General features: G+C 35.6%; 1 protein-coding gene across 1 annotated transcript in view; it reads right to left on the bottom strand.

The window, feature by feature from the left end:
- Window positions 1–14,893, bottom strand: part of LOC129005998 (uncharacterized) — a 37,677-nt gene extending 22,784 nt beyond the window's left edge. Inside the window, exons 1-4 of the mRNA XM_054435081.1 lie at window positions 14,441–14,893; window positions 12,448–12,615; window positions 5,707–5,812; window positions 5,000–5,168 (exon numbers count right to left, since the gene is read on the bottom strand). Coding sequence (XP_054291056.1) covers window positions 5,000–5,168; window positions 5,707–5,812; window positions 12,448–12,615; window positions 14,441–14,551 — 554 coding nt within the window. The 5' untranslated portion in view covers window positions 14,552–14,893. The remainder of the gene's footprint in view (window positions 1–4,999; window positions 5,169–5,706; window positions 5,813–12,447; window positions 12,616–14,440) is intronic.
- Window positions 14,894–16,011: the final 1,118 nt, after the last annotated feature.

Below are 16,011 nucleotides of genomic sequence, written 5' to 3'. Positions count from 1 at the left end.
CTCCTATTTTTTACTAGCGGTGCTTAGGTGTACAATCTAAAAACTGTTTTAAAACATGTAACATTATTGCTAAAAAATTCAACACATTTTAGAATTAGGCAACTATTTACTAGTAGGCCTACAATGCTTTGGTTCAAACTATTAGGCCTAGATAAAAACTTAGTCTATGTCATCATATTTGTACACGTAAGTTGGACGGTTCAATGACGAACATTTAATTTAAAATCTATGAATTAATTATGAAAGTTACGATGGTTGATGACTGTATTAATTAATGGTTTTGGTTTATTACGACATTACAATTAAATCTGTTTTCCGTGTTTAAGAACTTGCGTGTATTTTAGCTTATTTTCGTAGAGGTTTAATTATTTACAAGCTGCTATAACCGTGCTTTGCAACGGGAAGTAAATGTGACCTAGCGAGCTATTCAATTGGTGTTTATGTGTGTTTTAAAATACAGCAACTTTATGATTTAGTTTGAAAATATAAACTGATTTAAAAGTGTAATCCTACTTTCAAACCACTACTTTTGATGTTAATAGATCCAAAAGAACATACCTCCATACGGACACATACCTTAGCATCAATTTCTTCCTATTGCTGCTTCATGAATGACATGTTTTACCCATTGAGATATATAGCTCAGTGGTTTTACCATAATTCTTCAATTTTAGTCAAGCCTCTTTCCATGTAGCTTGCTATATAAATTACAAAATGAAAACTTTGAGCAATACTTAAACAAAACTTATACAACCTTTCTTTAAAACCAAACATAACCCTCCTCAATCTTCATTTTTATAGTAAATAAACAAACACCAATTCATTGCACTGACCAGCTGTTTCATGGACTAAATTGAATTATATCATTTGAACTTTGGAAATATGCCAGGGGTAGCCCTTTGGAAATTAGCCTGTGGGGCAGAGCCCTTAGGAAATTCGTCCATATCAATACTTTTCGGCAAATCTACACACTCTAAGCTTCATTTTGATGTGCCATATGCCTATATTTTTATTTGGTAAATGACCTTAACCGTTTACATAAAATTTGATTGTATCACTTTAATAATATAATAGAATACCAATTAAACTAAATTTTGAATATTTTTCCTATTCTATTATTTTCTTTTATACTGATGGCATTTATATTTAAGATCGAAATCATAAACATTTAACTGGCCATTGTACAGTTTAATAAAAAACACTTTTTCATGATTTTTTAATTGTCTTTTAATTACTTTGGGCTAGTTATCTGTTAAAAGTGGAATTGATAACAAAAAAAATAACATTTACTGTATCTTTATAGACACTGACATTTTGAAATACGGCAGTGTACGATTATTTTGTCGTACAAGGTTGGCAACGCTCCGAGTAGTGGGCGCGGCCGGGTTAGCGACTTCCAGAGTTAGCGAATTCCGCCGCGAGACAAAATCGAGTTAGCGGGTTCCGGAGTTAGCCAATTCCTGACTGAGACGGTTAGCCAGTTCCAGAGTTAGCCAGTTCCGCCACACGACCGAGTTAGCGAGTTCCTGAGTTAGCCAATTCCTACGTCTCCAAATCAATAGGTTCACCCTGATTCTTTTATCAGCTGATTTTTCAATGTTCATTTTTACTCACACTAGAGTGGATTCAATCACTACATGATTAATGCTAAAATTTATGCCCATGTTAAAAATAGTAGCGTATTATAATATAAATAAATCTAAAGATGGCCTAACACAATTTAAACTGTTCCACAGAATTGCAAAGGATTCAACCCAAAAAACATAAAAAATAAATGCAGACAATTTTTAAGGGTGTATCAAGATTTGTGATAGGAATAGGGGGTTTTTAATAACTAGGATTGCTTTCAGAGCGGTGAAAGCCAGTTGAGCGGAGAAAACTTGATTTAATATTTGGGTAACTAACTAAATAAATAAATAAAACAATATACTAATGCTTGTTTTACTGATTGAAATTTTAATAATTTTCCTCTAGACTACATCTTGATGTGATTCAGATAGGCTACCTCTTGCAAAAGTAGATTAAATTACAGTAGTTGGGACTATGATAATAACATGGAAAACGGGTATTAAAGAAAAAAAGGAGGGAAATTTTACATTTAAACTCAACTGTACAAAAAAAAAAAAAAAAAAAAAAAAAAAAAAAAAAACAGTGGACTTCATTATGACCCTTGCAATCGGTAAAAAGTATTGAAGTATAAAAAAACAATAAGTATAAAAAACGAGCATTTAAGTATAAAAACATGAACGGAAATTTGAAATTTGAAAGTCAAATGTGCATTATAAACATTAAATTTGTCTTTATTTTAACCCTTCCAATCGGTTGAATTGGTTTTAATATTGGCCTTAATAAAACATAACACGAAAAAGGTAGGCCTGTTTTAACTTTAAAACACAACCGTAAAATACTTTATACTCAAATTAATTGAAACACTTCTAAATGACTAAAATTATCAATTGTATTTTTATGTAAAACAAAAAACTTAAGAACTGCTAAAAATACTATTGAACAATTAAACATGGCTGAAATGTAGGCATAATAATAAAAATACCCCCGCCGCAGCAAACCTGCAGACTAAGCGAATTTCCATTTGACTGATTGGATTTACACTGAAATGTCTACTTAAAAATATAACATTTATTCCCGATTTAAATAGAATTAGTTTAACAAGTACTTAGGTTTGCTGCATCAGGGAGGGTAAAACTGTTTTTTTTTTATGTTAATAGTTAGTAAGAAATAAAAACATTTTCCAAATTTGATCAAAATATGTTCATAAACAAGCAAACTACAACAGTTTACTCCATAAGAATAACATGGGAATTTTAAATTTATAATTTTTTGGAATTTTCTCCGTAACCATTAGGCGTATAATAACGCTTCAATATACTAAGTTATTTGTTTTTTTAAGCTCTACAAAATGGTTTGGAAATAAATTGCTAAATTTTATGTTTTTTGGTTAAAAAATGGGAAAAACCTATTTTTACCCCATAAAACCCCCCGTAAACACCCGTTCCCATGGTCCGATCATGCTTGATCGCGAACTCGTTCGAATAAACGTAGGTTTACACGTTTGTACCAAATTTCATCAAAATCGGATCATTTTTGCTCGAGTTATCGTGCTGACGGACACATATATATATATATATATATATATATATATATATGAATTTGAACGGATGGTGTTTTTGGCCTCTAGGGACCTTAAAACGAAAAAAAAAATCGGTCCCGCGTCCAGGTCTTACCATGAGTACTACGGTAATAGCTTATTCCCTATATGGGAAATTCGCTAAAAGTGAAAAGTAAACATCACATCAGCTGATTTATGTGAAAACATAATAATAATAGAAGGGAAGACATGCCAGAGACAATGTAGATTTGGTCTCCTATTACGTCATCCTATTTTGTCACAACGTTGGCCTTATCTAAACAACTCAAATTAATTAGCCTAATACAGAAATTTCTTTACTATTTTTAGCGTATTCTTCGTTTTTATTGGGCGTTTAAAGTATATTTTTATTTATCCACGCTGTAATAATAGTTATACGTCATTATACATATTATTTCGTTTATTAGTCACGAATACTCATAAACCCCGACCTACATTCCCCACATGCCTAAATTAGATCAGTGTTCAATCTGCATTTTATAAATAAGTGTAATAACTTACTGCACCGTCGATGTAATTCAACATAATATAACCTGTGATGTATAATCGGATTAAATATCGATTTCGATGCGGTTCGATATATCGCTTATTAAATCCTGATTTCTAACATTGGCTGTTTGTAATCAGCTGGCAACACAAATAGGTTCACAAGAAAGTAGTCACTGGTCCGTCGTATCCCTCCGCTCCTTGTTTATGCTCCGCGCATTGAGAAAGTAGTTCCGTATATTTTCTCGATTTTCAGTGAATTCCGCGCCTTAAAGAAATGTTTTAACAGCATTTTCTTGTTTATTAAAATCATAGGAATGGTTTAAGAACGTTTAAAAGAAAAGTCTAGAAAGTTCAGAAATACCTTATTATTCTTGTTTACATTTTTCTTGTAAACAAAAAACTGTCATATGGCTACTTTAGTCCCATAAGCCTAATGTTAAAAATTGGAAATTTTAAGTTCGTTTTAAATTGCATTAGCATTATCTAATTGAAATTTGTTTGTTTAAAAACCATCTCACCATTAGTCTAAGTAATTTTGTTAAGTTTGGCTGAAATGCATTCAGCCGTTATTGAGTGATGTTTCTCTATTTGTTGCATTGAAGTTGATCCAAAAGAGCTACGCTCGCTTCGCTCGCTCCGCTCAATAATTTTACTTGTGGTCTGAAAATAATATACAAGACATGTACGGTACATAACATTTTATCTGATCTCACCTCTTGCTAGCATTTATTACTAATAAATAGGTTTACTATTTTTCATATTTTGATTATTATTTTTAATGGTATGTAATTTTATATATAAGCCTTTGCACCCAAATAAAATTACATCTCACTCGTCCCTTACAAAATTATATTGCAAAAAATCTTCCTGTAATGTAAATTATAATTTTGTTCATGAAATTTTAAATAGGCTATAAAATTTTGGATTGTAGGGAAAGTATATGTCAAGTTTCCAACAGTTATCAGTTGTAATTTTTTAGTTGTAAAATGAGCTAAATTAAAACATGCCTCGTCTTGAAAGACGAGGTATGTTTTAATTTAGTTTATACTAAGCAGTTCAGGGGCTAAAAAATGGAATGTAAAATGAGTTAGAGTAATGCAGGTTGCATTTTTTTTACACAAAAAAATCATTAGCCTATAGCTAAGTTATTTCATTAGATCTTTTCACACTTGGTTTTGGAGCCTAGGACAGGAAATTTTACAAGCTAAATAAAAAATTTCTTGACATTTAAAAAACTTAAATTAGGCCTAAAGAAGCTTTTTACATATAGGACACCCAGTATTCCCATGACAGTGTCTAGCCTATACTGAACTGCTAATCAAGAATTTATAAAACAACATCTACCTTGAAAGTGTAAGATGGTCGCGGTGAGCCCTAGCCCTGAGTTGCTCCAAGGCAGCGTACTGTTGTTCCGAGAACTGTCGTACTCTCTCCTCGGTAGCCGCTACTTGACGCTGGACCCACTCTGTCAGCTGCTGATGAAGCGCAGCACTACCCGACACACCTCTGACTCCTGTCGGGTCAAAAGGGACGAGCATCAAAAACCGTTGATAGAACTTTAGTACCATATAATTGACGTCTTCAACATTATGCTAAAAGTTAAAAAAAGGCACAAAAGTTCAAACATTCTCGACAACAAGACTGATACACGAATATATGATAGGTCACATACCTTTGCCCGTCTTCAGTCTTATAATTTTTTTTTTTTTTTTTTTTTTTTGTCCTAAGGACGCTAGGCACGAGCCTGGGATTGTTTTTCACATTACTTCAGGCTAGACCTAGGGGTTGCGGCATTATCACTTAGATAAAATCCATTGGTGACTTGGCGGGGATCGAACCCGGGACCTCAGGGACTGAAGTCCCGCGCTCTAACCACTACGCCAGCTCGCTCCCCTTCAGTCTTATAATAGTAGTCAGAATGTTGGAATAGGACTGAAGACGGAAAAGGTACTGGTTTAATCTGTGTAACCCCAATTTCCTTTGCAAAAATTAAACACGTACACAGTAGGTAATTACTGTACTCAAGACAAATAAGATTTTGTAAGACTCACCAGGAATTGGAGCATTGGCATCCTCATCAGCACTGTCGATCACTATGTGGAACACTGGCGAGAATTTATCACTGTTTTTGAGAGCAGCTATTTCGTTCGGATCAACCTGAAAACAATAAATTATCTGTTACTTTTCTTACCAGATCGTTATACAGAATAGTTAAGTATATTATTACAGCTAGAAAATATTGTACATCATGAGTATGGTGGTTTAAATTATCTGGTTACTGTCTATAATAATCCTTTGTATTCTACAAAGAGCTGTTTCGTGCTGTGGATGGGGAACATCATTAGGACAAAGTGTCAAGATTGGAAGAGTATTCCTCATGGTCAGAGTTCATCAAAAGTTTAGTAGGGCTACTTTACAACAATTTACATGATAGTCGCGACTCACCCTCTGCTGGCGATGTATCACATGAATTGTTACCGTCTGGTCAACCATCTAATGATGAGCTCCATCTGCAGCACAAAACAGCTGTAGTCTTTGTAAACTATAAAGGATCATTATTTACAGTAGCCAGGTAATTTAAACCACTAGGCCTATAGTTAACTCAGACAATCCAGAGGCCATTCCATCATGAAATTATGACTAGGCCTAATGTTTGGATTCTTAAAACAGGCGAGTGAGCCTAAAACAGCAAAATTATTTTAAGTATGGATGAAGGTAAAAAACGATCTATTGTGGTTTAGGCTGTAATAACTTAAGCCTGAGGTCCTAAAATTCATATTTTGAGTCAATCTTTCATTTTACATCATTAACTTGTAACAATCCGATTGTGGGCCACCATTGGAGGTTGGACTGATCACCCAACCAATTACTTTCAACATTGTATTTTAGAATAGCGCTCATACAATGGCCATAATAACCCTCGGTCGATTGTAAGAATATTCAACGCCAAGAAGTCATAAAAAAAAACCATGTTCGAGGCTAACAGACGGCCTAGGTTCCAATTGGATTCGGATGGAGTGAGTGGCTGGCGCAGTGAACGCCCGGCTAGAATTAGGTCCTTTCCATTTCTGATTATCGAAGATAGAACATCTTAAAGAAGCCCTCGCTTGAATTTAAGGATTAAAAGCATCAACTTGCTGATTTTAGAGGTAAGGCAGAGGAATAATTAGTATTTTTAACATATTTTCTCATTTCATTTTATGATTCAAAATTTTGATTTAAAGGAAAACTAAATTAAAACTTGAAGCTTTGTCGTCACAGTCCATTCATGTCTGGTTCTGAACAAGTTTGTGGAAAATGTAACTTTTAGAGATATTTCTTTGATTCAAGTGAGATTTCAATGTGGAATAAGTAGAATATTCACTAAACCATGTTTTCTGATAGGCTAGTTCTGTTTTGTTTAAAATGTGTAAGATAGGCCTCTGGTCTTGGACCTTTTTCATCATGTTAAAGTTTGCAAGGTGTGACGCACATGTTTCCAAGTTTTGCTTTTGGGAATAATTTCGATAATTTCAAGGATACTAATAGCCTAGATTTGTTGTTTGCCTCTCAATTCATCAATCGTAGATTTTTAAATTTTATAATTTTGTTAACTTGAATTTTATGCCTAGGCCTAGCCTATTCAACTGAAAAACCCCAAGTGTTCTCATAAGCCCTATTTCTTAGGCTCAAGGTTAGTAGGTAATATGCTGGTTTTGTGGTGCAAGAAGAGTATATCATTTTAGGTTAGGTTAGGTTAGGTTTAGTATTTTTCCCATGTTGCCATTTTACTTGATTAATTATTGTAGCCTATTTTGCAAGTTAATCTCACAAGAGAGTTAGGCCTAAGCTGAATTGAGTCAAGCCCATTTCAGAAAGTCATAAGGCGCTGAAAATATTTTGTAAATAAGCCGAGACTGTGTAAGGGTTCATAAAATTCGTGAATATTTATAATAAAACGGAACCCTTACTAGCAGAATCGCCTCGCCAATTCGCCGAAGTTAAGTTCCAAGATGTAAACAAAACTAATTAGCAGATGACACAAGTTCAGCAACAGCTGATCTTGTGGTTCACCGCAGTACCACCGGGCCGCGCATCAGTCGCCCGCGCCTGCGCAAGGACCCCAGCCACAGCGCTGGATGTGCGCGGCGCTCGGAGGGAGAGTGAGTCGGGGTCGGCGAGAGTCGACAGTCAGCAGGAAGCAGGAGCAGTGGCCTGAACAATTAGGCAGAAGAAGGACGCCCGACCCTACACTCTCGCTCACGCCAAGTAAGTGGACGACATTCGCCATTCGCCGTTGTTAATATCCTAGGGCGCCTAGGATAACTCGACCTCACTCGCAATCGCTTTTATTACGCCAACCGTTTATTCACTGTTAATTAATTACGCTATTTAAGTCAAACGTCCGCGGGAAGTTTCGTCTTAAATTTAATTGAATTATTAACAGAGATCGATTTATCTAAACCGGTGAATATCTTAATCGTTTTGCTATAACTTAGAGTGTGATCTGTTTTGTTAAAATAACTTTGTAAATATATAACGATCAGCTTTGATTTGTGGAATATCTCAATTTCGTTCAACAAATATTTTAGGGACCGTGAGTTCAAAGAAGTAACGGTCAGAACGAGATCCGCCCGGTTATAATTCCTTTCTGTTTTAATTGTGTTGTTTTATTTGTATTGTTTAAATCTATTCAAGTTCGATCGGTTTCGGTCACGCAAGGTGGCTTTTTCATATTCGTGTGTTTTTGTTTGTTTTGTTTATCGCGTAGGTCCGTGAGAACACGGTGTTACTTAAATATAATGTGTGGTGTTTAGTGTGTAGTCAATGTTGTTCGTAACTACTGTAGCAGCAGTTCAGCTGTGAGATATTTTATCTATTGGAATAAGAGTTAATTCATAGTGGATTTATTAGAGTGATTTTAGTACTTGGTTGGCTTCTTTACTAACTAACACGCAATTTGTTTGTACATATTTCAGAACTGTACTAACCATTGTAGTTATTCATTATCTTTTACACTAGAACCAGTGCACAGTAGTTATGTTCTATGTCGTTGCTTAGCCGCTATTAACTGTTAATGTTCTAGGTAGTTGCTTTACTAATCTTTACCATATTTACCACTTCATTATTAATTATTCATTTAGCCTTCCACTAATTATTGATGTGTTGAACCATATGCATTTAAATATTCTAACTTATGATACGACACCGCTACTAACACACTAACCTTAGAAATTGCTTCAAATCTTAGCATAACGCTTAACCTTTGCTTAACCTTTGACTATTAACGCTTAACTAAGGCTTTGGGGATTCGTATTGGCTTTGGGAATTTTAATTCGCCGTGACGTTAGACAGTTAAGCCCCAACTTCTGTTTCCATTCTTCACCATTTCCTCGATTCCTGGACTGTTGCTAATTGAGTGATCTGTGTATCGTATGTGTTGTGTGTGTGCAGCTAACTGCTTTGGTTAGCTGTAGTTTGCTAAGTAGCTTTTCTTCTTTCTCTATTACTTCGGGCACACCGGAAATAAGTTAGATTTAATTAGCACTTAAGCTCTTAGCTATAAGTCTCCTACTCTGTCACTTTATGACTATGAATGTTTGTTGCTTGCCACAAACTTTTCTTTCTTCTTTCTCTATTACTTCGGGCACACCGGAAATAAGTTAGTTCTAAGATAGCTTTAACCTATTCCGGAAAACCCGGAAATAAGTTAGTTATTAGCTAGCTTTAACCTATTCCGGAAAACCCGGAAATAAGTTAGTTATTAGCTAGATTTAACCTATTCCCGAAAACCCGGAAATAAGGTATTTATAAGTTAGCTTTAATTACTTCGGGCACACCGGAAATAAGTTATTTATAAGTTAGACCTAAGCTATCCCGGAAAATCTGGGAATAAGTTAGTTTTTAGTTAGGCTTAATCTATTTGAAATAAGTCTTTGTGTGCTCAACCTGTCTCTGTGGGTGTGTGTCTCGTATGTTACTCTTTCTATAACGACCCTTCTCCGCCCTACTCTGTATGTTCGTTTGCACCTTTCCATTCCTACTCTCTCACGGGGCTTCGAACTAGTCCACTCGCCCGAAACGCATTGTATTATTTTAAATAATAAAGACGCATCTAAACTAATTCTGTTCGGTCCGTGGCGCACGGACGTAGGGCAGTAAATTAATTAAATATAACTCCACCGAGGAGGTTGTGAACAGAGTCGCGCACGAAGCTATAACTTCGAAACAAAATCTCGCCCTCCCTCTTTTATTCACTCGTTTCCTGGCGATGATGAGGCACGAATAAAGCCAAGAGGCATAACATTCCCGCCTGAGCCAGGAAAACGACTTTAGGAGACAAAAGCGGGAAACTCGACCAAAATTGACCCCCGGAATAACCCAGCTCGACTAGGCTATCAGGGACGCGACTCCCCGACCCGACAAAGTAACGAAACACACCCGGAAGCGGGTTACAACTGATTTTGTTTGATCGAAGCGAAAGCGCAACTTGCTCTCATTTTGAATTTTGTGTAACTATTAGATTGTTCTCTTGTGTAATAGGTAAATGTCCGTAAAATTGTAAATTATTTTATTATGTCTCCTGCAAATTTCATGTTTATTTAGCTTTATATTGAACCTTATGTATTTTTGTTGTTTGTAATTCACAATAGGCCTAACCCCTCCCCCCACAGTGTAACTATTGTGTACCGTATACGCCATACTATTATATTTTGGGATTTATATAGGGCTGGTACCGTCAGCGTATTTGTATAGATAATTAAGTTGTTTAGATATATTACTTGTCTTATAAAGGGTCCATTTATTTAGATTAATAACTTGTTTACATTGTCTGATTTTTGCCAAAGTGCCTTAACCATTGAGATTTTGTATAGATTTGTATTGTATCTTTGTTGTCAACGTCATTATTCTGATTCAGAGTACCAACATTTGTTTGCTATTAACTCTTGTACCTTGTTTGAACTTTCAAAAGTGCCTTAAACACAATCATCGATTAAAGTTAATTGTATTCTTTCAGAAATATCATTCTTTTTATTGATCTCCTTAAACTTGTCTAGATTAGTGGACAATCAAACAACAGATTGCAAGTGTGGCTTAGGCCAACTCTTTTCAGTTCAGTTAAACAGATTTTGCCTAATTTGAGAGGTATGAACCTTGATTGGTTGGATAATTTCCTTTTGGTATCTTATTATCTTAGTCTTAAGTCAGTTGATACATATTTATTTGAATAATATTGGGTACTGTATATTTGCATATTTGTTTGAGATTGATCAGGTAGACTTACTAAATACATTAGGGTATTGATGTTACGGCATCAGACATGAAAATCGGGTTAGGTAAAGTTTAACTCTCTGCCTTACTACCATAGCAACCACGAGAAGAGTTTTTCTCTCTGTTGTAAACTCTTATGAGAGATCTCCAAACGGAGTGGCGCCCCCTAAACCGAGCTAGTACCAATAGACCCGGTTGCTATAGAAGTAAATACCCCCGCCGCAGCAAACCTGCAGACTAAGCGAATTTCCATTTGACTGATTGGATTTACACTGAAATGTCTACTTAAAAATATAACATTTATTCTTGATTTAAATAGAATTAGTTTAACAAGTACTTAGGTTTGCTGCATCAGGGAGGGTAAAACTGTTTTTTTTGTTTGAAAAATGTGAATAGTTAGTAAGAAATAAAAACATTTTCCAAATTTGATCAAAATATGTTCACAAACAAGCAAACTACAAAAGATTACTTATTCTCCATAAGAATAACATGGGAATTTTAAATTTACAATTTTTTGGAATTTTCTCCTTAACCATTAGGCACATAATAACGCTTCAATATACTAAATTATTTGTTTTTTTAAGCTCTACAAAATGGTTTGGAAGGAAATTGCTAAATTTTATGTTTTTTGGGTCAAAAATGGGAAAAACCTATTTTTACCCCATAAAACCCCCCGTAAACCCCCGTTCCCATGGTCCGATCATGCTGGATCGCGAACTCGTTCGAATAAACGTACGTTTACACGTTTGTACCAAATTTCATCAAAATCGGATCATTTTTGCTCGAGTTATCGTGCTGACGGACACATATATATATATATATAAATATATAAATATATATATATATATATATGAATTTGAACGGATGGTGTTTTTGGCCTCTAGGGACCTCAAAATGAAAAAAAAAATCGGTCCCGCGTCCAGGTCTTACCATGAGTACTACGGTAATAGCTTATTCCCTATATGGGAAATTCGCTAAAAGGTTAAAAGGAAGATATTTGTTAGTGAACCCGACCCATCTCCCTGAGCAAAGCCCGGCACAGCAGTTTGTGAGGCTGCAAACTTACCTCGTTCACTTGTTACATTTTTAACATTTAGTTTTATTCATAACCTAAAATAAATTAATTGTGAACTAAATTAACAAATTGTAAAAACCGCCCTAAATAAGTAAGTCAAATATAAATGTTGGATCAGCTCAATTTGTCTCTGAGCAGCTATGAGAACGCTGCACGGTTCATTCTAGAGATCTACTTACCAACATATTGCGGTTGACGAGCACAACAGTAGTGCTACCGGTGTCCAGCGCATGAGTGTACAAGTTACAGTTCAGGCAGTGATGTAGGCCTACAAGCCATTATCCACATCTCTCCTTTGTGACTAAGGCCATTCTAGAGATCTACTTACCAACATATTGCGGTTGACGAGCACAACAGCAGCCGGTGTCCAGCGCATGAGTGTACAAGTTACAGTTCAGGCAGTGATGTACGAGCCATTATCCACATCTCTCCTTTGTGACTAAGGCCATTCTAGAGATCTACTTACCAACATATTGCGGTTGACGAGCACAACAGCAGTGCTACCGGTGTCCAGCGCATGAGTGTACAAGTTACAGTTCAGGCAGTGATGTACGAGCCATTGTCCACAGCTCTCCTTTGCGACTAAGGCCGCTTGCTCCTTGTGAATACTCTCCAACTCCACACTGCCGATGTTCTGTTAAAAAGTAGACATTGCTTAAAAATGTGTACAGTAACACTAACTTACCATCAGGGCTAAAACGCATTTCAAGCTAGCTGCAGCTAAATAAATTAGTACCTTGTGGCCTTAGCTGAAGTCTCACTGGGGCTAACTTATTGTGTATGGTAGTTCAGCAACTTTTAAATTTAACCTAGCCGAGGTCACACTGAATTCAAAACGTGAGGAGACTTACATGGTCTTTACAACAGGGCAAACTTGTAATAAGTTAAATCTAAATAGATACACATCATGGATAAACCCGGCAACAATAATGAAAATTGCTGAAACGTTGGTGGTTAGGAATGTTTTTATTACAAAATCTCTTTTCATTGAAAAGCGTTTTTATGTCAGATGGCAAGTAATATATAGGTATCTATTCTGATTTTATTCAAAAAGTATTAGGGTAGGGGTACACTTCCATATCTGTTGGCACAAACAACCGAATGAGTAAGATATTGATTATTCAATTGTATAATTTGATATATCGTCTGGTTAGCTAGGTTTGGTTAACCTTACCTAAATAACCAAACGATAAATCGAATAATCGATTTTTTCATTCGGTTGATTGTGCCAACAGATATGGAAGTGTACCCAGTAGGCCTAATAGTACTGATCTTATTAACCCTTTCAGTGCTATGAAACGATATATCGTTGTTTTAAAAAAACCCCAAGGGATATAGAGAGGAAGGTTATTTTTAAAAAAATAGCAAAACGGCCATTGGTGACCCGCATGTTCATAGGATACACTACCAACCACTTAGCTAAAAGATTCGCCCAATCCGATGATTTCGAAGGTGTATGTCTCTAAACCAAGGATTATGAACACCTCACTATGCCCCAGTGGTTGTAGTATATCGCTACAAACACACAGGTCACCAATCATTTGCCACACAGGACGGGATTCGAACCCGAGCAGACGAATGCCACTGGCCAAGTGACACACGCCCTAGCCTTCTCGGCTATCTGTGCTTGAAGACTGGGGAGTCAAAACCCGGTATTTAAGCTGTCGCCGCCGATTGCGAACAGATTGCGCTGCAGATGGTTGTTCAATGCGTTACTAGGTAGCAGCACCAGCTAGTCACGGACTATTTAGATGCAATCTTTTAGTTTTAGTAGTAGTAAATGTGTTCCTGAGACTTTGCTGCAAAACATTAGTTTCCCTAAAATTGCTATATTACAATAACCTCGTCCAACTAAATCAGGGTTAAATTCAATATTACATTGTAAACTAACTTATATGTCTTTTGATTTTGTGAGATTTCGGTTTCAAATAATGCTATCAGAACATAAAAATTTATAGGAAAACCAGGAAAATTACAACAAAAACTAAGTTTTATTTGATGTTTACTACAAATACCGGGATTTATCTTTCATATATATTTTCTTATAGTGTTATTATTCAAAATTAGCCTAATTAATAAAATAGTGACAACATGACAGTTAAACTTCAACAACGGGTAAGTTAATGGAATTAAAAGGCAAACAAAAAATACTTACAAAATATGAATTATTGGCCTAGCACTGAAAGGGTTAAGCTTTGTTGTTAGAAGCCTACCATTAATGATGGCGCAGGGTTGGGCCAAATTTGATACCGTACCAGAAAATATGTTAATAAGTCCATAGGCTCTAAAACTTGGGCCCAACTTAATCGACTTCAGCTTAGGCCAAGTAACTTCGGCTATGGTAATGTAGCCTATTGGTAACATAAAATAGAAATAGGCCTAAACTTAAGCTAACTTAAGTCTAAATATTTCTAATATGCTAAGAGCTAGGGGCTTGATTAAAGCGTAGGCCTACTTACGGTTTTGAAAAATGGATGATCTATTTTCGGGCTGGTGCTCAAGTTGAAGTCATCAATAACCGATCCTTTGGAATTAATGATAACGTTTAGACACTTGCACGATAGCTGCATTGTACTGTCGACTATGGGCCTTAGTGTTGGCAAATTTATAACTTAATTGTGATAGGCCAAGGTATAATTATTATAAAAACAATGGCAAAGGAGCGGTTCAATGGTCGAAAACAACACCTACTGAAAGCTCAAGGTAAATTAAAAATTTAGAAATATTATAGCATGTCAGCAAATGAAACCAATCGTATCACACAAAGTTACACTGACACTCAGCAGCAGTAAAAAGAATCCGAACAGAAACTACAAGAAAAGCAATTTCTAAGTCTAGATTCTGTTAGTGTTAGTTTAGTCTTGTAGCCATTACATGTCCCACATCACGCACACGCACACGAGCACACAAAGCAAGCCAAAAACAACTTTACAGATGATAATTAATTATCACTTCCCGTTCCAGCTTAGCTTACAATCAAAACAAACTCAAACCAAACTGGATTAGACTGAGGGACTGAGCTGAGCTCAGTGAGCTGTTCCACGGCCGCCTTTAACCATTAGAGGTGGCTGTGCTTTAACACCAGGCGGCCGTAGCTGTTCCCGTTCCAGCTTAGCTTACAATCAAAACAAACTGGATTGACAACATGCTAAAACTATAACCTATACTATATGATTTTTATTATTACTGAATAAATTAAATAACTTACCTAAAAAAATTGGTGAAAGTTTGTGATCTGACACTCGACGTTCTGTACCCACGAGCACCTCAGCTTCCACATGCACAGGATAACAGCTATTTGTGTAATAGCTTCACTGTATACTTTAATTGGACCTGTTTAGATAGTTGTTTCGTTTCAACAGTTGCAGTTTGCAGTTGCGAACTGTGCATTGTGATTTTAAGGTGTTTATTCTTTACTGTTTGTTTATTTTTGACTTGAGCTGCTTGAAAAAGTGTTTTGTGATTATGAAAATTAAAATGTTGTGAGTGAGCTGAGGCTGATTATTTGTTATTAGGTATTAACAATTAAATATTTTGCGTGCATGAATTATTTATGAAGTTTTAAATGTTCACTTAACTTATCTTTTTCGGATTCCTCAAGAAAGAGTGATTGTTAATGTTAGGTTGAGTTGCGTTTGTGTGTGAATTTGTTTTGTTAGATTGGAGTTTTGGTAGTGGTAGGTCTAGGTTTACATTTGATTAAGTTAGTTGGGCCTTTCAGTGGAGTTTAGGTCTAAGTTATTGCCTTTGAAAAAGTTAAATTAATAACTTATCTATTAATAAGAGTATGCCTAAGTTAAGTTTACCTAAAAGGCTAACTTAGACCTACCACTACCAAAACTGCAATCTAACAAATTCACACACAAACAAACACCTAACCTAACCTAACAATCACTCTCTCTTGAGGAATCCGAAAAATATAAGTTAAGTAAACATTTAAATCTTAATAATTAATTCATGCACGCAAAACATTTAGGCTAATTGTCAATACCTAATAACAAATCAGCTTCAGCACACTCACAAAACGTTA

This window comes from Macrosteles quadrilineatus, unplaced genomic scaffold, assembly GCF_028750875.1.
Source record: "Macrosteles quadrilineatus isolate MER2022 unplaced genomic scaffold, UCM_ALF_1.0 Scaffold_51__1_contigs__length_872494, whole genome shotgun sequence".
Classification (NCBI taxonomy): Eukaryota; Metazoa; Arthropoda; class Insecta; order Hemiptera; family Cicadellidae; genus Macrosteles; species Macrosteles quadrilineatus.
This window is presented reverse-complemented; position numbering and strand designations above follow the sequence as displayed.